Source organism: Alnus glutinosa, chromosome 2 (genome assembly GCF_958979055.1).
Source record: "Alnus glutinosa chromosome 2, dhAlnGlut1.1, whole genome shotgun sequence".
Taxonomy (NCBI): domain Eukaryota; kingdom Viridiplantae; phylum Streptophyta; class Magnoliopsida; order Fagales; family Betulaceae; genus Alnus; species Alnus glutinosa.
In genome coordinates, this window is record NC_084887.1 from 12,572,467 (window position 1) to 12,597,681 (window position 25,215).

The 25,215-nt window shown below is 37.4% G+C and overlaps 1 protein-coding gene and 1 long non-coding RNA gene across 3 annotated transcripts; one reads left to right on the top strand and one right to left on the bottom strand.

The window, feature by feature from the left end:
- Positions 1-2,634: 2,634 nt before the first annotated feature.
- On the bottom strand, positions 2,635-6,589 carry LOC133859468 (pentatricopeptide repeat-containing protein At3g58590). 2 transcript variants are annotated; one of them, XR_009898756.1, is made up of 2 exons: positions 4,002-6,589; positions 2,635-3,653 (listed from the first exon to the last, which is right to left on the bottom strand). XR_009898756.1 is itself a non-coding variant. In XM_062294880.1 (1 exon), exon 1 carries the CDS (start codon positions 6,507-6,509, stop codon positions 4,257-4,259), a length of 2,253 nt encoding a protein of 750 aa, XP_062150864.1. In that variant the 5' UTR covers positions 6,510-6,589; the 3' UTR covers positions 3,947-4,256. The 2 variants fall into 2 exon arrangements, 1 of the variants encoding a protein (XP_062150864.1); XM_062294880.1 differs by lacking the exon at positions 2,635-3,653 and having other exon boundaries at positions 3,947-6,589.
- Positions 6,590-11,079: 4,490 nt separating this feature from the next.
- Positions 11,080-16,172, top strand: LOC133859489 (uncharacterized). The gene is made up of 4 exons (XR_009898760.1): positions 11,080-11,223; positions 11,295-11,359; positions 14,275-14,331; positions 14,964-16,172. It is a non-coding gene; the product is annotated as an uncharacterized LOC133859489 (long non-coding RNA).
- The last annotated feature ends 9,043 nt before the right edge of the window (positions 16,173-25,215 follow it).

The window sequence follows — 25,215 nt, forward strand, 5'->3', positions numbered from 1 at the left end:
AAATCCTTCCCACAGAATTTGCCCCTATGAAAAGCAAGGTGACATCTGCAGCAGTCTTTCCAGAATTGTAAAGCGTGAAAGTAAAAGCCGGGACAGTGAAACTGCTTGATGTGGTCTTTTGTTTACCAAAATATATTAATAATAAAATTACCACTCGCAATAGTACGAATCCTTATAGGATATGGCTATATTGAGGGTGTCGAATCTCAAGGACAGTGTGGGAATTGCTATCAAGTTTGTGAAGATAAAAATAACTAAAGAAAAGATTGTTGATTTTTGTTTTCTAAAAATAAATGTATAAAAGTAAAAGACATAAATTTAAATAAAGTAGGGATGAGATAAAGAATAGGGGATTGATTTCACCACTCACCGCATATCAATGGTCAATCATAAATTAACAAGGTAAATTCATACTATGCATGATATAGGACTCGTCTCACTCGAGTAGTCAAGAAATTACCTCTAAAAAATAAGTATAATCCATCTTCGGTTGCCACGGACCGTCCACCTAACCAATAAGATGCGGTACGACCCGTCTTCCCTAGATATGGATTAGCTACGTCTTTAATAGGATACACACAATCAATGGAATAGTATAACCCATCGTCGGTTGGTACGAACTATCTACCTAAATTATATTAAACTATGGTGTAGTACAATCCGTCTTCCCTAGGCATGGTCTATCTAACCCTCTTGATTATATGTCAATTAAAACTGTTGTATAACAATCATTCACATAATTATAGAAAATATGAAGGATTGAGTTCAATCAATATAAAAGACTTTCTAAGACAAGATAAGAAATTCATAATGATTGAATATAAACATTAAGATCAATTCTCATAGTTATACAACCATCATGCATATAGAAAATACTAAATTAAAATATAATCAAACTATTGTTACTTGGAAAGGGCTACATCAATACCATATTAGGAATTTAGCTGCTCATCGTGGTGTTGGGATGGCCTTTTGCCATGTTCTTCTCCTCTTCAACTTGTCAAGCCTCGAAGAAGAATTTACTATCTACAACTAAGCACAAGCACACCTTCTCTTGAAGCTTAGGGGTCTATTTATAGAGACTAGGAGAGGCTTAAAAGCTCTTGGAATTCCAGAAAAATCGTCTCTTGAGTCTTCTTGTCCAAGTAGGAGATTGAAACTTCAATTCAAGTAGGAAAAGGATTCCAAATTCGTCAAGAATTGCGATCTTTTATTGCAAGGAGATTTTGGCATAATAAACATCCGAATTAGGGAAAAGCTATTTCTGAAATATTTGTTGCATTGTTTATTAGCTTTTCAATGCCACCAATTTCATTGCAATCCAATATTTGACGCAAAAGTTATGATTCAAACACTGAGACATGTGCAGAATCCAAATTTGAATCCAATCCGATTTTGACACTTAGTGGAAAAATTCCGATTTAATCATTCACTTGATTTGATTAAACTTAACCACATCATATAGATCTTCTATTATGATTGGTTAAGCTTAAACATATCTTCTAGGTCTTCTTAAAGTGTACTTTAAGCCCAAAATCAATAGAATTAACTGCATCTTTATTTACAACCAGAAAACAATAAAACAACATAAAATCAAATAAATAACAATGCTAAGGAATTAATATATATAAGTTATGGGGCTTGAATGTGCAATATTCGACGCTTATCACTGCTCTCCTCATAATTATGGGGGATAACAGGCGAAATTTGACGACAAACTATTCTAAGCTTTGGATCATGTTCACCTTGAAACTGCAGTTTCTTTAAGCATCTCTAGGCTCCCTGGGCATAGTACCATAGAATATTTTTCACCACTTGAGCGCGAAACAAATACCTCGGCTTTCTTGTTTCTGGTTGGTATCTCTTTCTTGTAGTTGTTGAGATCACGTGATCTTCTTTTCCCATCATCTTCAGCATAGAAATTGGCAACTTTTTCTTCTTTTTCCTTTTTTTTTTTTTTGTGATGGGGGCAGTCAGTGAGGTAGGTGTTATGGGCAAGGATTGGCTTGCTGGAGAGGTGCGTGATGGAGAAAAACTTTTAGTTCTTCTCATGTGCTCCTCAATTCGTTTGCTAGATTCATCTTTCCACGCAAGGAATTCTGACCACATCTTTTCTAACCTTGCTTGTTGCTCTTCATTCAAGAAAAATTGAAAAGATATGGTGATGGCGTGGATTGGAGATTGTTGTAGAAAACAATCAACTTGGCTCTAATACCATTTGATGCAATCAAATAGTAAACAAACAAAGGGAAAAAGGATATGGGTTATTCGAGAGAGCCATGATCTCTAATGGCTACTTCGAGGGAGCCGTGACTTCCTAAAATACCAATAAATGTTATAGGTTTGATAATAATTCAGTATGATATTTTATTTGTTAAGGTTACACTTATATAGAAGACAGCTAGGTTAAAAGACAACCATTAAGTATAGCCGTCATTACATCATACAGGAAAATTAATTAGGAATGAAATAAACTAGTGGAAATACATTCATTATTAGCTAAAACATGTAGGAAAATAAAATATGGAGATTCTACTCCTTATTCACTGTTGTCCTGAGGATTTGGTACTGCCATGTGTGCTAAGACGTAAGCTTTAAAATTCTGAACGTGTCACCTGACATGGCTTTTAATCTATTAGAGTTTGGATCAAATGATGATTTTGAAAGACACATCAAAAACTGTAGAACTGGACATTTGTGTAGCATTCATCATCTCATCAAGCAGCCAGAAAGAACCAATTGAATTTCAACCCACAACACCACCTCCATACAAAAAAAAGAACATGGTTCCCATATTAACCCAGAATTGAAGTTCAACCCTCGTACCTTTCTGCCTACATATCAACCGCTGCTCAAACTCGCAAATTTCGTCAGCTTTGCAAATTGATCAATCAATAGAGACACAATTTAACAAACGCAAAGCAAACTCAGACAACCCAAAGTGGCATGCAATTAAACAAAGCAACCAATTAACCAACAACTACAACACAAATAAAAATAAAAAATGGAAAACCCATTTCCCTCTGTTTGTTTTCTGAGCAAACAATTGGTAAAACAAAACAACTTCAACTACTGGAATGTATAACTAATTTGAGAAATGCTTCATTTTCTTCGGTCTTTCTCTCATCATTCTACTTTTGAAAATCATTATTAGATCTGTGGAGTCCATGTGGGTCTCTCATATGTCTAACCGTGATTTTTAAAACTGGAAGGATGGAAAAAGGACTGGAGGAAGATGTGTAGAACATCTAGTATATTTATAACCTAAGGAAACTACTACTTAAAATCTTAATTAATCAAGGTGACTTTTTTACCCTTTTCCTTTGCTTTCCTCAGCTTTCTTACCTATCATACAGTAATTTTTAGGCAAATAAGAGAGATCCAAACTGCGAATCTCTTTGCACACTTCATACCGATCAACCCACCGCCAAATCGCTCACTCACAGGTGGTGTGATGCAGAGCCATAACTAGCGGTCATCCAGAAGATCTCTGCTGTACAAGTACGACAATGCCGTGTTCCCCGCAGAGCGGTTGACGGCCAGGGAGATCCCATCGGAACAAAAGCTTGCTGCTCAGCACAACCAGAACCCTCAAATGTTCATGAAAGAATAAAATGGCCTTGTGGCTTCACTACCCCTCGTTGAGGACAACCCTGCCAAATGCCAACGGTATTTTTTTCAGTTGCCAAATTTCATTAATGAAATAATAGAATCGCACATAACTTTTATAAGTGCGTTTCAGGAAAAGCCTCAATTTCAATTTTTTCCTGAAGCACAAATATGGGCTTTTTGGAGGCAAAAAAGTAAATTGACATTTTTTTACCAAACACTTTTTTTTTTTACTTTGAAACAGCTTTTTAGATGCTGAAGGAGCTTTTTAGCCTTCCTAACGCAAAACCAAACGGGCTCTAAGGTGTTATTGGGTGCCACACACTAAAGAAGTATGGATGCTTTGATGGGCCATAATTTGTTGGATTTATTTACAAAAGACGTGATAAAACCTGTAGAGCATCTCTTTCATCAAAGTGTATATATAACAGAAGGGTGCAAGGAGGCAAAGGAAACATTTGTTGAGTCCTTCCCCACTCTGGCTTCCATCCTTGTTTGTTGAGCTCAGTCTGGCCTTTACATACCAAAAATCATCAATCCTCCAAGGAATATTCCACGTTGAACGGTATGTAGTGAATTGTGGACCTTAGGCTTAACAGCAGAGGTGGGAATCATATGGGACATGCACAGATAAACAGTGACATTGCCTAATCTCCCATAGAAATGTATTTGCTGGGCTCATCCGAATTTAGATGTCTCATGCCTTGATCCATTGCATTTCCTCGTCTCTTATAGCCTTCTAGGAAACTACGCCATATAATGGCATCAGGTAGGAAAGGCATGCTGGCAATCATTTTCTCTACTTCACTAACATATCCATACTTAGCCAGCAAGTCCACCACACAATGGTAATGATCCATTTCCGGTTCAACTCCATAACTCCTTATTCTTCCAAACAACTCCATCCCTTCTCTCACTAAGCCACCATGTCTGCAAGCAGTAAGCACTGAAATAAGAGCTAACCTATCAGGCTTAAACCCCAGCCACTCCATTTCTCTGAACCTTCCTAATGCCTCCTGAGCAAAACCATTCAGTCCAAAGGCAGATATTAGAGTTGTCCACGTGATGAGATTTCTATTTGTCATTTTGTCAAAGATTTTCACTGAACTTTCTACGCTCCCACATTTCCCATACATATTGATTAACACATTGCAAACAAATGTGTCACAGCGATTGAAATCTGTCTTTATCATTAGACCATGGACAGAACTTCCCAAAGCAAGGTTGCAAAGTTTAGCGCACACACTCAGAAGGCTAACATACGTGTAATTATCTGGATGGATGTGAAACATATGCATGTGTTTGAAAAGCTCAAAAACCTCTTTGTAATCATTGTTGCGAGCACAAGCTGCAATCACAATGTTCCAAGATACAAGGTCAGGTTCTTCAAGTAGAGAAAGCAACTTTAGTGTTTCACTGTATTGACCAGTTCTGTTATAAATTCCAGCAATGATGTTAGAGGGGACAACAGGGAGTGGATTGTAAGAAGCCGTGACGAAGACCAGGGCATCAGATATGAGACCATTTTTGGCATATGAGGTAACAAGATAGCTTGATACATACTCATTACTCAGGTAGCCCATTCTTATAATTAAACAATGAAGCTGCCGGACTTCCAATGCTAGCGATGACCTAAGAACAGCCGAAAATGAGAACTCATTAGGCCGTAAATCCAATCGCAGCATATCTTGAAGTAAAAATATACAAGTGGAAGAGCATTTGTTTGAGTAACCCAAAATCAGAGAATTCCAAGAAACCACATTCTTCTCATATATCTCGTCGAAACAGCGATGGGCATCTACCAATTTATCGCATTTAGCATAAAAGTCAACCAATGCACTACCCACATAAACATCAGATTCAAAAGCACTCCTGATTGTTTTAGCATGGATGAATTCTCCATAAATTGGAATCTCCAAAGTCGTACAACAGTTAATAACACTTACGAATGCGGGCTGGCTAGGCGCCACTCCACTCTTGCACATTTTCAAAAAGAGTTCCAATGCTTTTCCAGGTATCTCACTATTTGCCACCGTCGAAATAATTGTATTCCACAATGAAACATCCCGAACGGGAATAGTGTCAAAGACTTTCTCTGCTGAGCATATGCCGGCACATTTCACATACATATTGATAAGAGAATTAACAACAGAAACTTCACTATCAAACCCATTTTTAGTCAGTAAACCATGTATTTGTGCCCCATATGCCAAATCTTGTTCACACGAAATTCCAGACAAAACTCTAACAAAAGAACTTTCAGACAGAGCAATCTCCACCATCAAGAGCTCACGGAACAAAAAAATACAATCTTCAACAAGCCCATGAAGTCCAAACAAAGACAACATTGAATTCCATGTCACCAAGCTCTTACAAGGCATATCTTCAAATGAAAGAAACGCGTCTTCCATACGACCGTGCCTCCCAAACAAACCCAACAAAGCAGTTCCCACAAAAGCGTCAGCATGAAACAGACCATTCTTTAAAACCAACGCCTGCAGCTGAACACCTCGATGAAGATCCAGTGCCCCACACGATACTAACCCACCGAACGTGAACTGAGTCGGCCTGAATCCCAAACTCCTCATCTGAGAAAACAAACTCCAAGCTTCCTCTACATCCCCACATCTACTATAAGCACTAATTATCGCATTATATGAGACTACATTTTTATGGGGCATTTTCTCAAACAACTGACGTGCAACGAATAGTTCGCCAAGCGAAACATAACAAGAAACGATACTGTTGTATGGAAAAATAGGTTGGTTGGGGACTGGGCCCGTTGTGATGGTTAGCGCGTGGAGGACTTTTGTTGTACTGAGAGATGGGAGGGTTGCGCATGTTTGTAGTAACTGAAGAAGACGGTGGTGGTGTTTGGAGAAATTTCCATGAGCGCACATGCAGTCGTTGATGTTAGCATATGGTGACTAGATTTCGAGATTTGGTGCGTACTAGAGTGTGTATACTATAGTAGACCTTATTTGGATGTGAAAAAGGGTAAGAAGGTCCCAAACAATTGGCCACTCGAGTTGGTAATAGGCTTTTATGATGACGGCCCATTCTGTTATGGCCTTTCTATTTCCTTGATCTAAAATGCGAGGTTTGGAGCCCATTTGAAATTGTGTTGAGAAGTATAGTTTTTATATTCAAAAAGAGCTTTTAAAAAACATTTTTTTTTTTTTTTAGGCTTTTTTTTAGGAGTAAGTTTTTTGCATTTTTTAAAACAAAAATGTCAAACAAGTACTTTTTGAGTTTTTTATCTAACAAATTCTTTTTTTGTTTTGCACGGCTTTCTATGTACTAAAATTACTTTTTAAACTTCTTAACGATTTCTATGTACTATTACGGCTTGATTTCAACATAGATTCATCTTGAATAACTCTTTCACAATGTTATATAGTTAAGTAATTTTTCATCACATTAATATTTTGTTCATTATTAGATTATTTGACTTTCATTTATCCATCATACTTACCAAATGTTGAGATCATTAAAGATTAAAAACAACTTTACCCCCCCCCCCCCCCCCCCCCCCCAAAAAAAAAAAGTTCAAAAAATGTACAAAACAAAAGGGCTTTGGATTGCAAAGAAGAATACAATTTTAGAAATGCATGATAAAAGTCAATAGGACGTCTAATAGGGGCATAACCACATTCGGTTTAAGTTACTCTTGATGTAATGAAAAAAAAAAATCTCTTATTTTCTTTACGATTAAATACCATTTTGATACTTGTAATTTGCAGGTTTAACAAATAACACCTGGATTTTTAAAAGGGTCAATTATGGTACTTACGTAACGCACAAGAAAATAAATAAAGAATTTTGTATTAATAAATTATATTTATTAAATAAGATGAAACTAATATTAGGTCTAAGTGATTATATTTATATAATCGAAATAAAATGGGTTTAAAGTAATGAAAAGAGATTAGAATAATAAAATAATAGGAATGAGTCTTAATGTGTTAAAGAATTTTTTGTAAGGGTAAGTTGTTGAATTAATTATAAGGGGTCAAATAACAATTAACATAAAAAAGAACTAGATGTAGTAGGAGTAATGTCATAATTTAGAGAAATTGGTGGTTTAAAATAAAAATGTAATCCTATCCACTGCCACATGTCTAGCTATGGTTGGTTAAGGGGATATCTTATCCCTTAGTTTTATTAAAGGAAAGCAAAAGAAAAATAAAATGATGGGCAAAGCCCATCCGGTCAACACACACCGCCCCCTTTCCCCTTTCATGCACGCCTCTCCCTCCCCCTTTTTCTTTTCCTTCCTTTCCTTTCTTTCTTTCTTTGCCCCTCCCCTTCATTGCTGTGCCAGACTGAGAGAGAGAGTTGCTAAGAGAGAGAGAGAGAGAGAGAGAGATTCAGCTGTGGAAGATGCAGCCTAAGAAAGAAGAAGAAGAAGAAGAGAAGAAGAATAAGCAATCGATTGATGGGTGAGTTGATGGGTTCCGGCCATGGGTTTTTGTGAGGTAAATTTCTAATTTTTCTTTGTGTTTTCATGTTACTGGTAGTGTTTTCACCGATGATTAAAAATAGTGATTTTGGTTTTGAAAACTAAATCGGTTTTGAACGACTAATTAGATTTTAATATTTATAAACTACTCGCAACAGTACGAATCTTTATAGTGAGGGTGTTGAACCACAAGGATTGTGTATGTTATCCATTTTAACCTTAAAAAAAGATGTTTTGATTTGATTTCAAAAAATAAGTTAACACAAACTAAGAACAATAAAAATGGAGAGACTTAGAGAATGCAAAGTATAGGGAATTGATTTCACTCAATCCTCATATCAATGGTAGATTATATCTATCTCGAATTTCCTTTACATGCATAATATGAGCGTGTAATGATTATCAATCATATGACGACCTCAACATGAAACTACTTTAGTTAAAAGATAATAATAATCTATCCAGTTACACATTAATCATCCATCTAATATCTATTTATGAATGAAGTATGCTCTCTAGCATAGACTATAAGACCTCTTAGTAAGCATACATATCTATGGAAAAAGCATAAACCATCTTAGTTTTGCACGGATCATCAATATAAAAATTACACTATAATGAAAAGCATCTAAAAGGCATTGAAACTAAAAGGATGTGGAGTAATACATGTTCCCTAGCATGGTTTATCAAGTTCACATAGATTATGTCAAAGAGCATCATTACATAGCTATCGTTCCCTTAATCACAGAAAAAGGAAACGTTGAGTTCATTCAAGAATTGAAGGGTTCTCATGGACAAGAAAACCTTCTTTTCAAGATTGATTATTGAATTGAAGAACATTTCACAAGAGTTTTGCAAACCTCTAAGCTATGTAATCATTACACATATATAGAAATCCAAAGAATGACATGATCAAGCCACGGTAATCGGACGGAGTTCCATCAGTACCCTATAATTAATTTAGCTACTCATGAAGAAATGTGATTCTCTTGTGGAAGAAGAAGAATCCATTTCTTTAAGAGGAATTAGAAACTATAAATTAAACAATGAAGAACAAGGAATTGGAAAAGAAAAACTAAAGAAAAGCATTTAAGATACTAGGTTAAGCTCTCTGGAATTTTCAGATTCCAGAGTTATATCAAAAATAAAATGAAACAAACACTAAAGAAAGAAGAAAAGATTGCTGAAATAAAATAAGGAAAAGAATTGCATCAAACAAAATTAAAGCTTTCTTGAATTGAACAAAATTAAAATGACTTACAAAATTAAAATAAACTAATCTAAGCTCTCTGGAAAATGTAAATAAAAAGGTTGCATCAAAGGATTGCAACTAAAAATACAAAAGAAAACTAATTATCAAAAACTATCCATCTCTCTCTCTCTCTCTCGGCTCTTCTCTATTTATAGAGAATTTGATGTATCAAATATATCCCAAACAATCCATCTCAGCAATACAAATGAAGAGTGTTGACATCTCATTTCAATCATACAACTTGAGTTTGAATTTTGAATTGCAAAAAGATTGTGTCGATATTTGCAGATTTATTCGTAAGATTTGAAATCGCTCGATTGAATTTGCCCGTCGATCGATCCATTTTCGATCGATCGGATGTCGTGGCACGATTGATTTTCACTCGCATCGGATGTCTTGTGTCGCACGATCGATTTTCGCTCAATCGAATATAAAGTTGATCGATTGACATGTGCTTTTAAGACTTGTTTGCTTTTCTCTTGGTGGGTGAAAGATTAAGGGCTCTACCGGAAGCCACAGAGGTATGCCAGTAAGGTTGCAAACGAAGGTAAACTTGTTGACCCATCTCAAAGGTTCTTTCACTGCGTTTCAAATCCGCATACTTCTTCATTCGCTGTTGGGCTTGCTGCATATTTTGTTGGAGGAGAGCCAAGATCTGCACAAGATTGCGAAGCACCTCATCCCCTACCTCAACTCCTGTAGTCCCTAGAATGTAGGTAAGCAATCAGGGTGGGGGTAAACCATTGACAGCCTAAAAAAGAGTCATCTGAATGGAGGCATGCCAACTTGTATTATATCAGTATTCAGCCTAGGGTTGCCAGGAAGTCCAATGTTTAAGCATTTCCTGAGTGAAACACCTCATGTAATTCTTAAGGCACTTATTAACAATTTCGGTTTGCCCATTTATCTGATGGTGGTAGCTAGTGCTCATCTTGAGAGAGGTGCCCTGTAAATTGAAAAGTTTTTTCCATAAGGCACAAGTAAAAATAGGGTCCCTATCAGAGATAATTGAAGCAAGCATGCCATGGAGTTTGAAGATGTGGGAGATGAAAAATTTGTCTTTGATAGTTACCGTATTGAGGGATCTATAATCCATGCACATTCTCCAAGTGCCACCAGTCTTCTTCACCAACAGAACAAGAGAGGAGAAAGGGCAATTTTTCTAATGACTCTCGACTTTAACAACTCTCTCACTACCTTTTCTATCTCTTCCCTTTGGTAAAAAGGATATCTATAGAGCCTCACAGAAATTGGTTGCACTCCCTGTTGTAGAGGATTGGAATGGTCATGAGACCTAATCGGTGGTACACCTTTAGGTTTCTTGAACACATGTAATGTCCGAGACATTATTTAATAATTAAAGTATAAAAATTTGAGAAAATAATTGATTAAACTTAATTAGGTGTATTAAAAATGCAAGAGAATATTTTTAAAGTCCAAAATGAATAGAAAATAATAGAAAATAGAAAAATAATAGAAAAGGAAAATATATTAGAAAAGAAGTTATGAAATAGAAAAGTAAAAATAATAATAATAATAATAATAATAAAAAAGCCTGATGGCCATTTCTTTACAAGGCCATTCGGCCATTTAACAAATGGCCATGCGGGCATTTAAATATGAAGGGTCAGATACGTAGAAGAAAAAAAAATTAAAAATAAGAAAAGGGGCGCACAAACGTGCGCCACTTTAATAAAAGAGACAGAATGCCTCTCTTTAGAAAAAAAGAAAAAAAGAAAAAAAAGAAAAAGAAAAAAGAAAAGAGGAAGGGTCTGGTTCTTTCCCACTTTTCCTCTTTAGGTTTTATTGGAAAAAATCATGATCTACGAAGATCCAACGGTCCAATCTTCAAAAACGTGATCCTAGCACTCGGATCTACTTTTCTACCGATTGTTTTGAGGTAAATAGTTAAATTCATAATTTTTTGGTTAAATCTAGTAAAATATGAGTTTAATCTAGTGTTTTCTTTAGGTATTGCGCTACTTGGTGCTTGCTTGTGGTTCCCCAAATTTCATATATTATTTGGGTGAATTTTGGTAAGTTCCATAAACTCTAACTTTTAGGTATTTAATTTTAATTGAGTTTTTATGTGATTAACCTTTAGTAAATGCTATTGGGTTAATAATATTGTGTTTGGGGTAGTGTTTTGTAAATTATGGTTTAAGTTTGGAAACCCCAATTTGATGGGTTAATTAATTTGGAGTTTTTGAGTGTTTAAAAGTTATATCGTTAAATCATGTTAATAAGTTAGTAATTATTGTAAAAAGATTAGTAAACGTAATTTTAGGGTTAATGTAAATATAGTAGTATTTTATGTGACTAGGTTAATGAAAATAATTTATGGGTTAGTGGAAATAATTTGAGATTAGTATTTAATGTTATAAGTAGTTATTTAAATGGTGATTTTAATATCTAACCCTTAGTGAATACTTTGGGTTACTGTTAATTGAGTTTAGTTAGCGTCTTAGATGTTGGATTGATGTCTAGAATCCTTAAAATGTTATGAGTTTCCCATGGGTTAGCTCTTGAGCAATTTAAGAGCAAATGGTGAGTCCAATATTAGAAGTTGTCAATAATGTGCAATGTATTGTTTGTACAGTGATGCATTGCTTGGTGGTGTATAGGAAACCTAGTGCTTAATATCTTCACAGCCAAAGTGATATTTTACTCACTGAGAAACTATTATTTTTTTATACATTATAGAATTGTAAAATATATATGTTTTATAAATCCAAACCAATTGTATGTTGAATATATTTGTTTTAGTTGATTTGAGTTGTTTTTGAAAATAAAATATGACTTCTAAACAACCAAGTGTGTGTTCGTGTGCAATAAAATATCTTAAATGCGGAAAATAAAAGAGACAAGATATTTGTTGACGAAGTGGAAATTCTGTGAAGAGAAAAACCACTCTAGGGCAGCCAAACCCAGGAAATTTACTATCCAAAGACAAAGCAAGTTACAAAGCACTCGAACTCACAAAACCTATTGTAGTAGTCATACCTTTAACTATAACATGAAGCCCATCGTGAAAACTTCCCAACCAAGTCTCCTACTTGAAGAGGTCTTTGATGAATTCCTTTACCCTAGGGTCAACCCCTAAGATAGACTTCACACGAACAATGGTAGCACACATCGGCAACGGCTAGAGAGCTAGCGGATCTTCAATTCTTCCTAAAAACCCTTTGTAAGCATAATGAAATTCTATATTGAATTCTTACAAATAACAAGCCTAGAGCCATCTATTTATAGGCTTCAGAAAACCTAATTCTAGACAAATTCGGACTCTGGCTGTGGAGCGTCCGGACGGAAGATAGCCTTGTCTGGATGGTCTTCTACGACCGCCTTTCCAGAATAGCGCAATTCTTCCCAAAACAGGACCACGTCCAGAAGGTCTTCACTGTCACTCCTTTCTGCCTTCGTAAAGGAAACCTAGAATATTCTAGAACGCTGAGTAGCATCCAAATGTGTTGCCACGTTGTCTGGATGTCTTGTAGAAACTTCCCAAATAGTGTCGATTGAAATCCAACTCCATGTAGAAATTGGAGAAGCTTGACCTAGCGTCCGGACGGTGTTGCCCTGTGTAATGTCCGAGACATTATTTAATAATTAGAGTATAAAATTTGAGTAAATAATTAATTAACGTTAATTTAGTGTCTTTAAAATGCAAGAAAATAGAAGAGAAAGAGAATGGAAAATAAAAATAAAAATAAAATAGAAATAGAAAAAAAGAAAAAAAAAAAAAAAAAAAAAAAGAAGAAGAAGAAGAGAAATATAAAATAGAAAAAGAACAAAACAGAAAAAAAAAAAAAAAAAAATAAAATTAATACATGTAGGGCAACATGCACCCCACATGCTTAAAATGAAGGGCCATCTAGCCCTTCACGAAAAAGAAAGGAAGGGCCCTTCTCAAAGAAAGAAAAATGAAAAAAGATAAAAGATAAAGTGTTAGGTGCACATGCGCCTCACTTAAAAAAGAAGGACAATAGGCAGTGCATCAGGCCAAGAGAAAGAAAAATGGGGAGAGTGGAGATTTTTCATTTTTTTCCACACAAAAATCGTGATCCACGAAGATCTAACCGTCCAAACTCAAATCCGATTTCGAAAACGTGATCTACGAAGCTCGATCTACGTTTCTACCGATTGGTTTGAGGTATTTTCGTTAAACTCATATTTTAGAGATTTTGGCTAAATCTTGTTAATGTGATTTTAATCTAGTGCTTTCTTTAGTAATGGGTTATTTGGAACTTGATTGAGGCTACCCAAATCATGGATTTTGGTTTAGTGAATTTTCGGTGGCTTTCCTCAAACCCTAACTTTTGGGCATTTAATTTGAATTGATTTTTTATGTGATTAACCCTTAGTAAATGCTTGGGTTAATAATATTGTGTTTGAGGTAGTGTTTTATGAATTATGATTTAAAGTTTAGAAACCTTAATTTGATGGGTTAAATTAATTTGGGGTTTTTAAGTGATTAAAATCTAGATCGTTAAATTATGTTAATAAGTTGGTAATTATTGTAAAAAGATTAGTAAACGTAATTTTAGGGTTAATGTTATTTTAATACGGTAGTGTTTTATGTTACTAGGTTAATGAAAATAATTTTAAGTTTAATGATATTGAGAAAATATTAGTGAGAAATAATTTAGAAATTAGTGAATATAATTTTAAGGCTAATATTATTTTAAGTGTTAGTGAAAATAATTTATGGGTTTGTGAAATTAATTACGGGTTAGTAATTAATACTATGAGTAAATAATTAAATAATGATTTTAATATCTAACCCTTAATCAATACTTTGGATTAGTATTGTTTGAGTTTTAGTGTCTAGGCGTTTGGAACCCTTAAAATATTATGGGTTTTCCATGGGTTAGCTCTTGAGCAATTTAAGAGCTAAATGTGAATCTAATATTAGAAGTTATCAATAATGTATAATGTATTGTTTTTACAGTAATGCATTGCATGGTGGTGTCTAGGAAACCTAGAGCTTAATATCCGCGTAGCCAAGGTGAGTATTCTACTCACTGAGAAACTTATTTTCATATAATATAGAATTGCTAAATATATATTGTTTTACAGAATTCGAACCAACTGAATGTTGATTATATCTGTTTTGGATGATTTGAGTACTTTTGAATATCTTGAAATTATGATGATGTTGAAGTATGTATATAATATGTGGAGTTCGAATGAATTGTGTGACTGTATGTGGTGGTTGGGAATTTTGTAGACTAGGGTTACATTGTAAATGATTGGGATTTTTAGTGTGAGTTATAAAGTTGAGACATGATGCATTGCGTGCTTAACGTCACAACTTTGGACTCGGTGATTTGAGTATGGGACTCAGTTTCTTGAGCCAGGGGCTCTGAGGACATTGCATATGCATACATATATCATGGTGTGTTTATATGTGCTGTTTTTATGATAGATATTTCTTGTTGCATGATTTAAAGGCATTGAGCTTTAGTATACCAAGATTGTACGCTACTAGATTGGGTGATGTAAGTGTCTTGCGACACGAAGTTACCTACATCTGGCAATGCTGTTTCTTTGTATTGCTGAGTAAGATGCCATTGTGTTAGTATTTTGGCCTCATTCTGTGTTTGGACAAAATCACTTGTGTGTAACGATGCTTCACAGGGATTCTACTATTCAAAAATGCTTCAGAGTCAGAATATTTTTAGTTCCCTGTCCGCCGTCCAGACGATTGAGCCATCCCGTCCGGACGACCATCTGTCACTGTTCCATCCGTCTGAACGACGTGCCATACTGTCCGGACTCCAGACAGACCAAGCATCATCCGTCCGGACGACGTGTCTCTCCGTCCGGACCCTCCACTGTGTCGAGAAGGTTCTATCCAGCTTGCATCCGTCCGGACGTTTCAGTAGCACGTCTGAACGCCTCTTAGTACTTGATCAGTTTCAGATTTCTTTCCAAGTTCCAAGAAAGGGAAGATCTATCAACCGTCCGGACGATGTGGTATCCCGTCCGGACGCACGTCTCTTTAAGGCAAGAATCACAATTCAAATATCACTGTCCGGACGTCTGACAGCTGTGGTCCGGATGCGTTCATCAAAGAAGGAAATTACTGATTTGACTTCAACCGTCCGGACGATTGCCTATCATGGTCCGGACGCGCATTGCAAATATGAAAACTGCGTGTTGAAGAATAGCCGTCCGGACGCTCATCCCCCATGGTCCGAACGCGCGAAGCCTTATAAGGAAATTAATTGCAGTGGATGTGCGACCGTCTGGACGATGTGCCATCCCGTCCGGACGAGGCTCTTAAACAGGAAAGATTTCCCCGGGAAATTTTCAGAAAATCTTGTCGTACAGTTGTCCGTCCGGATGGCCCATGTCCACTGTCCGGACGGCGCCCAGGTATATTTTGCCTGACGCTCATTTGAGCCCCTAGCCTATAAATAGAGGCCCTTGGGCATTGAGAACTGCAAGAATTCGGTATTGAATTCAACAATTGCTCAGAGACGTGATATTTCCTCTGAAGCCCTATCAAGTGTGCTGTTGCTGTGCTAAACCTGAAGTCTATCTTAGAGGTCGGCTCTAAGATAAAGGATTCCATTGAAGACCCCTTCAGGTAGGAGAACCTGGTTGGGAAGCGTTCGTGTTGGGTTACACGTCAGAGATCAAGATACGACCACTGCATCGGGTATATGTGAGTGTTACTGTCTCGTATCTAGCTATGTCTTCTGAATAGTGGAATTCCTGGGTTTGGCTGCCCTGGAGTGGTTTTTCTCTTAATTGAGTTTCCACTTCGTCAACAAAAATCAGAGTCATTTATTTTCCGCTGTGCTTTAATTTTTGTTGACACTTATGCACACACTTTATTTTTAGAAGTCAATTTCATTTTTCACATTGTTTTATGATTGATGTACCTAGATTGTACGCTACTGGATTGGGTAATGTAAGTGTCTTTTGACATGAAGTTACCTACATCTGGCAATGCTGTTTCTTTGTACATTTGAGCCGCTATTGTTTTATGCTTGATGTACCTAGATTGTACGCTACTGGATTGGGTAATGTAAGTGCTGATAAGCGTTGAATGTTTACATTCAAAGCCCCTTAATTTACATATGTTAAACCCTAGTTTGTGTTGTTAAATAACGTGTTAGTATGTTTTAGTGTTTCATCTCTTTTTTAGGTCTTAATTGAAAACAAGAAAAAAGTCAACAAGATAAGCCTAAAGAAGATATGTGAAGTTCAAGTGTTCCTGCCTAGAAGAAGAAAATCGATCAAGTATATTCGATCGATCGAAATTACATTGAGTGGAACAATCGATCGATCGAAATGTCGATCGATCGAAATCTACAAGGCAAAACAATTCGATCGATCGACTTCGGATATTTCAGAAAGATCTTCAGATGTCGGCAGCTTTTTGTGTGGCTCAAAATCATCCTCAAGTTGTGCGGTTCAAAACAGAAGTTGTCACCATTATTTTGTACGGTTGAGAGTGAGTGTTAGAGCTAAGTTTGTTGTACCAAATCCTCTATAAATAGAGGATGGACGTATGGGTTAGAGAGATAGTTAGTTTTAGTTGACAAAGTGTATTTTGAGTTTTTGTGCATCCAAGTGATGCACTCTTTTCTTCATGTTTTCCAGAGAGCTATTTTCAAGGTATGTTTGTGCTATAACTTAGTCTAAATTCGTTTTTTATAGTAAAGTGAAGTTGGAGTTTAATTCATTCAAGTGTTCTTACTATTTTCTTTACATTTCCAGCACTTCTTTCTTCTTCTTCCTTTTGTTTTTGTGTTATTTTATGTTGAAAACAATTCTGGAATCCTTAGATTCCAGAGCCCATAGCTTGTTCGCTAATGTTCTACTTAGAATTTCTTTTCCTTAAAGCTTGTTTTTGAGTATCTTTTTAGTTGTTAAAGTAGATTCAATAATCAAAGTTAGTAGTTTTTACATCTTATTAGTGGGGGTTGTAGTTTTTATATCCTCTAGAGTAATGGGTTCTTCTTCTTCTATAAGAGAATTCCATAACTCCATGAGTAGCTAATTTAGTTGTAGGGTGTTGATGAACTCTCTCTAAGGGCCATGGGGTAGATTGTGTTGTTCTTGGATTTCCATATAAGTGTGATGATTACATAACCTAAGGATGGTTGTGTAATGGTGCTTATGACATAATTTATGTGAATTTGATAAACTCATGCTAGGGAACACATATCTCTCCACACTCTTTTTAGTTTAATTATTGCTTAAATGTTTTTCCATTCTAGTGTAAGCTTAGGTGGAGATTATGTGTTGAACTAATATGATTTATGCTTTTTCCATGAATGTGTATGCTTATTAATAGACCTTATAATCCATACTAGGAAGCATGAATTATTCAACCCTAGATTTGAGTTGAATGACTTGTGTATGAATAGATGGTTTATCATTGTCATTAACTAAAGTAATTTCATATTGAGGTAGTCGTGTGATTGACAATCATTACGCGCTCGTATTGCATTTGTGAAAGAAATCCGAGAGGAATACAATATACCATGTGCTTAAGGATTGAGTGAAATCAATGCCCTACACTTTCCTTATTCTTAGACTTTTCATTTTTACTTGTTTAGCTTAGTGTTAGAACAAAACAAATCATCTTTTTCATAATTAAATTAGGTAACGTTTTAGGTACTTCATCAATTAAACAACCTTCCAATCCTTGTGGTACGATACCCTCCTTAGTACTATACTACAAAGTCCCGTACTATTGCGAGTGGTTAAAAATATTAAAATCCACGTAGTTGTGAAAACCGATTAAGTGTAAAACCAAATTCCTATTTTTAAATCATCGGTTGGATCGCTACCAATTTTTGGCGCCGTTGCTGGGGATTGCAAACGGTTGTTTGTGAAGTGTTTAGGATTTTATCTAGTTTAATTCCGTGCATATTGTATATTCTGTGCATAAGCGGTTTCGGTTCTGTTTTAAACTGTTTTTGGGTTTGGACACTGATTTGGTTCTGTTTCTGCAGAATTCTGTTTTCTGCAGAAGTACATTCGATCGATCTATTTTTTTAAACCAAAAGAATCGATCGATCTAACAATTGATCGATCTCAATTTTGTTCGATCGATCGACAATATCGATCGATCGCATTTATCTTCGATCGATCGACCTATCTCAGTGACATCTCAGCAGCTGTTTCAAGGCAGAAACTAATTTTATTTTCTATTTCTGTCAATATTTTATGTTTTTGTACAAATATCACTTTTTTTAGGATTCGGTCGAGTTTGTTCTTTTGCAGAGAAAATTCGATCGTGCGACACATAAGTCGATCGATCGACAAATCGATCGATCCATTCTGAAGTAGATCGAGCGACTTTGGTGGAGCAACAGAGACTACTGCATCAACTGGAACTCTGCTGAAACCAGTATTTTTTCTAAGTCCTTGTGTCGTATATATTGTTTTATTTTTGTTAGTTTATGTTCGGTCGACGGTCGCTATTATTGCCTATTATTCCATACGACCTAGACCTAGAGCGGATTCCTAGACGTCGTAGATCCGAAAGGAACTCACGTCGAAAAGCCCGCTCGAAAACACCTATGGCTGAAGAACAAAAGCCCGTGTTGTTGAGGGATCATTATGTTCCCACTACATACACCCCTTCTTCAAGCCTTCAGCTGCCGGACATTACGGCAGCTCATTATGAAATTAAGCCCAGCATTATTCAAATGCTCCCATCTTTTTATGGGCTTGATAACTAGGACCCCTATAAGCATCTTGATGAATTCCTTGAGATCTGTTTAACTATGAGATTACAGAACATTTCTGAAGATGCTTTGCGTATGCGTTTGTTTCCATTTTCTTTAAAAGATAGAGCGAAATATTGGTTGAATTCCCTAGAGACTAACTCTATCACTTCTTGGGCTCAGATGCAACACGAGTTCCTTAAGAAGTACTTTACCATAGGGAAAACAAACCAAATACGGAAGGCCATAACCGGTTTTTCACAAATAGAGGGGGAACCTTTTCATGAAGCTTGGGACAGGATGAAGGACCTTCTACGGAGGTGTCCACATCATGCTGTTCCCAAGTGGCAACTTATTCAGTGTTTCTATGATGGCTTGACAGAGCCTCATAGACAAATGGTCGATGCCTCCTATGGGGGTACGTTTATGCTTAAAAGTGAAGATGATGCATGGATTCTGTTTGAAAACTTAGCTGAAAATTCTTTACACCATTCATCATCTGGTCGTAGGGCACCTGCGTCTAAGAACCAAAGAAGTGAGACAATTTTCGGAGTAAGCCATTCCTTAGATGTGACTACTAAGGTAGATGCCTTATCAAGGAAATTAGATCAGATTATGGCTACTGGTTTTGCACCTACAACTGTTTCTCACATTCCACCTCCACAGGAAGTTTGCTCATTTTGCTCTAATCCATCGCATCAGGCGAAAGATTGCTCCGTCATAGGACAATTCTCTGAAGTTCAGCATGAGCAAGTAAATGCAGCCATCTCCAGACCGGTTAATGATCCATATTCTCATTCGTATAACCCGGGATGGAGAAATCATCCGAACTTCTCTTGGCGAGCTCCAGGGCATTAGGGACCGACTATAGGAGTGCATAATCAGGCACACCCTTTGCCTCCTAATCAATCCTATAATCCCAATTATCGACCCCATCAGTATCAGTCAGCTGTTCCTCCAAGAAATTCTGCTTTTGAGGATAAGGTTTTAACTGCACTTGGTAACTTGGAAGCAAATACTCAATTGCTGAATTCTCATTCCCAATCGATTGCCAAGTTAGAAGGTCAAGTTGGACAGCTGGCAAATGCGTTTAATCAGAGAAAAGAAGGGAAACTTCCCTCCCAACCAATAGCCAACCCTAAGGGACAATACATGGTCGATGGGAGTGCTTCCGACAGCACCACCCATGAGCAAGTCCAAGCGGTTACAACCTTGAGGAGTGGAAGGACAGTCGATAATCAGGTAAGGCAGAAAGACACTGAAGAAGGTGAATCCCGATCAAATCCAAAGATACCCCTTGAGAATCCAAAAGATAAAACCACTCCTGAGATACCTTATGAGCCTAGAGTTCCATTCCCTGAACGTCTCAAGGAGCCTCCTAGTGCTGTGAAGCAAGGAGAAAGATATCAAGAAATGATGGATGTTTTTAAAAAGGTACAAGTTAATATACCATTTCTTGATGCTATCAGACAGATCCCACCTTATGCTAAGTTTTTAAAAGATTTGTGTACTCAAAAGCGTAAGATGAGGAAGCGTAGTCCAGAAAAAATTATTTTGACCGAGCAAGTAAGTTCTTTGATAAAACATGCTGTAGCCCCCAAAGTTAAGGATCCGGGTGCTCCCACTATTTCTTGTATTATTGGAGACCATACCATTGACAAGGCACTCCTTGATTTAGGTGCAGGTGTTAATTTGTTACCTTACTCGGTCTATGAGCAATTAGGACTCGGAGAGTTGAAGCCCACGACGGTTATCTTACAACTTGCAGACAGATCCGTAAAGAAACCTCGTGGTATAATTGAAGATGTAATCATTAGAGTGGACAGGTTCTACTTCCCAGTGGATTTCATTGTTCTTGATACAGAACCTGTCCCAGACCCCGCAAGGTTTATCCCAGTCATCCTTGGACGCCCTTTCTTAGCTACGGCTAACGCTTGCATAAATTGCAAGACAGGAGAAATGGAGATAACCTTTGGGAACATGAAGGTAAAGTTGAACATTTTCAATGCTTTTCAGCATCCATCAGATATTAATGAGTGTTTCTTATTGGACATGATTGAAGAAACTGTTAAAGACACACTCCCCCACCTTTTGATTAAAGATCCATTGGAGGCTTGTCTATCTCACTTTGACTTTGAGGATTTTGATATTGAGCATTATGTTGGCGAAGTCAATTCATTACTTGATAATATGGCTGCAATAGACTTTCCTCCTTGGAAAGTACCAAGGGATCCATTACCTAGTACGTCAGGCATCCCTCCTATTCCTTCTCTGATCTCCCCACCAAAGCTTGAGCTTAAGCAGCTTCCTGCGACACTTAAGTATGCTTTCTTAGGTATAAATGATACTCTCCCAGTTATTATTGCATCTAACCTACAGGATGACCAAGAGAGTAGTTTACTCGATGTTCTAAAGGAACACAAGGAAGCAATTGGTTGGAGTGTGGGAGACTTGAAAGGAATTGATCCCTCCATATGCATGCATCGTATTCATCTTGAGGATAATGTTAAGCCCTCCAGGGAGGCACAGAGGAGATTGAATCCTAATATGAAGGAAATAGTCATGAAAGAGGTGGTGAAATTATTAGATGCGGGTATCATTTATCCCATCTCGGATAGTACATGGGTGAGTCCCATACAAGTGGTACCTAAAAAGTCTGGTATCACTGTGGTTGAGAGTTCTTCTGGTGACCTAATTCCTCAACGCATGACCACTGGATGGCGTGTGTGTATCGATTATAGGAGACTCAACTCTACAACTAGGAAGGATCATTTTCCATTGCCATTTATTGATCAGATCCTAGAACGTCTTGCAGGCCAAAGTTATTATTGTTTCCTGGATGGTTATTCGGGATATAACCAAGTGGCTGTTGATCCCAAGGACCAAGAGAAAACAACTTTTACCTGTCCCTTTGGTACCTTTGCTTATAGACGCATGCCCTTTGGATTATGTAATGCACCTGCAACATTCCAAAGGTGTATGATGTCTATCTTTTCGGATATGGTAGAAAAGTTTCTTGAAGTGTTCATGGATGATTTTTCCGTTTTTGGACCTACATTTGATGAATGTCTCCATAACCTTTCACTCGTTCTTCAACGATGCAAGGAGACAAATTTGATATTAAGTTGGGAGAAGAGCCATTTTATGGTTCAAGAAGGGATTGTTCTGGGACATATAGTGTCCAAAAGAGGTATAGAAGTAGACAAGGCAAAAGTGGAGTTGATTTCTAAACTTCCACCACCTACCACGGTTAGGCAAATACGCTCATTTCTCGGACATGCTGGCTTTTATCGTCGCTTCATCAAGGATTTTAGCAAAATTTCACGACCCTTGTGCAATCTTCTTGCCAAGGAAACTTCGTTCAACTTTGATGAAGCATGTTTAGATGCATTCGAGACACTTCGCTCTCTTCTATCCTCAGCTCCGATTATGAAGACTCCCAATCGGTCTCTCCCTTTTGAGATTATGTGTGATGCATCCGACTATGCAATGGGTGCTGTTTTAGGTCAATGTGTGGACAAGCTCCCTCACGTGATTTATTATGCTAGTAAGACTCTTTTAGAAGCACAAGCAAATTATACCACCACAGAGAAGGAGTTACTAGCAGTTGTTTTCGCCTTGGACAAATTCCGCTCTTATCTTTTAAGGTCCAAAGTGATTGTATACTCTGATCATGCCGCATTGAGGCATTTAATGGCCAAAAAGGAAACAAAGCCCCGTTTGATTCGATGGATACTCTTACTACAAGAGTTTGATTTAGAGATACGGGACAAGAAAGGATCTGAAAATGTTGTAGCTGACCATCTTTCTCGTATATTTCTTGAGTCCTCTCTCCTCCCAGTGCATGATTCCTTTCCGGATGAGCAACTGCTTGAGATCACGCCTCAAGAAATACCTTGGTATGCTGACATAGTTAATTATCTTGCTACAGGTAAGGTCCCTTCTTATTGGTCTAAGCAAGCTAAGGATCACTTTTTCAAGCAAATCCGATCCTATTTTTGGGAGGATCCTGAACTTTTCAAGTACTGTGCTGATCAGATTATTCGCCGTTGTGTACCGCAAGGTGAAATTCATAGTATCCTCATGTTTTGTCATACTCTAGCATGTGGAGGACATTTTAGTGCGCAAAAGACTGCGGCGAAGGTTTTGCAAAGTGGATTCTTTTGGCCATCCTTGTTTAAGGATTCTTTCAAGTTTTGTAAGGCGTGTGATCGATGTCAACGCCTTGGAACAATATCTCGGAGGGACATGATGCCTCTAAACCCCATCCTAATTGTGGAAATTTTTTATGTATGGGGGATAGACTTCATGGGACCCTTCCCGCCATCTTTCGGATTTGAGTATATTTTAGTGGCGGTAGACTATGTATCAAAATGGATAGAGGCTGTGGCAACCAAAACCAATGATCATAAAGTTGTTGTGAAGTTCATTCAGACAAATATTTTTAGTAGATTTGGTATGCCTCGAGCAATTATCAGTGACGGAGGAACACATTTTTGTAATCGATTCATAAAAACATTGCTTGTCAAATACTCTGTCACTCATAAAGTTGCCACACCCTACCATCCTCAGACAAGTGGCCAGGTGGAATTATCTAATAGGGAGATAAAGAGAATTTTAGAGAAAACGGTTCGGCCGGATCGCAAGGATTGGTCATTGCGCCTCAATGACGCATTATGGGCCTACCGTACAGCTTTCAAGACACCAATTGGCATGTCGCCATATCGGCTTGTTTATGGCAAGGCATGCCATCTCCCTGTAGAGTTAGAGCACAAGGCTTGGTGGGCAATCAAGACCTATAATTTTGATATGAAATCTGCAGGGTCCCACAGAAGCTTACAATTGAGCGAGCTTGAAGAGCTCCGCAATGATGCTTACGAAAGTGCCCGGATGTACAAGGAAAGAACGAAAGCATTTCATGACAAACACATCCGGCCGAAGACTTTCGTTCCAGATCAGAAGGTATGGCTTTACAATTCTAGACTTAGCCTGTTTCCTGGTAAACTCCGTTCGAGATGGGATGGGCCCTTTATAGTCACATCTGTATCCCCTCACGGAGCGGTTGAGTTAAAAGATCCCAAAACTGGCCAATTTTTTAAGGTTAACGGTCAGAGATTAAAACCCTACATTCAGGGCATTGCGCATAACGAAGATGTGGAATCCGTTGATCTAACGGATCCCATCTACTTTTGATACTTAGAGCTTCATCTTGTACATTATTTACCTAAGTATACTCGGTGGTACTTTTGTTTTGTTGTGCATATGTTTCATCACCGTGTATTTTGTTTTGTTTAATTTATTTTATTTTTACTGTTTTTATCTCTCTGTTTATATATATATATATTTTTTTTTTTTAAAAAAAAAAAAAAAAAAAAAAAAAAATTGTGGAGGGGGATTTCGATCGATCTAATTTACAAGTCGATCGATCTAATTTATAAGTCGATCGATCTAATTGTCGATCGATCGAAATATAAGTCGATCGATCGACATCGCCCAGTAGCCATGTGACAGGGTTTTAAAACCCCCGTGCCCTCCTCACTCCTTCATTTTCTCCCTTTCTTTTTCAAAACCACCGAGAGCCCTCTCTTCCCCCTCTTGGTTCCTTCTTCCCAACTCCCCTATTTACTCATTTTTTGTTCGTTTTTCTTAAATTTTTTTTCCTCCAATCTCTTCCTCTTCCCTTTTCCTCCATTTCCCACCAATTCCAAATCCAAAATTTTTCCTTCCTTAGCAAATTTTTTGTGGCCCACCACGTGTTTGTAAAAAGTCCTCAAAGAACCTTTTTGATGGAACAAGACTCTCCTCTCTCCCCCGACAGTCCCGGCCACCTTGGTGAGTTTGTTACACCCGAATGGCGGCACAAACCGCTCAATGTCGAAACTCGTTTCGACATTGTCGGTGAATTCCGAGAGAAAGAAGAGGTGAAATGGGCTTATCGTCAAATCCGGAAGCGCAACTTGTTGCCACTTTTGAAGCCCGCCGATGATTCTATCCGCCATTTGTCCGTGTGTTCTACCAGAATCTTACATATGACACGGACAATCTGGCCTATTTGTCTTCCGTTGTCTTGGGGAAACAAGTGTACGTGAGCGTGGACGACATAGCCAATGCACTTGGCTGCCCAACTGATGACCCGCGCGGTAAATTTGGTGAGTACCCTCCACACTGTGACTTGCATTTCATTATTCGTGATATGT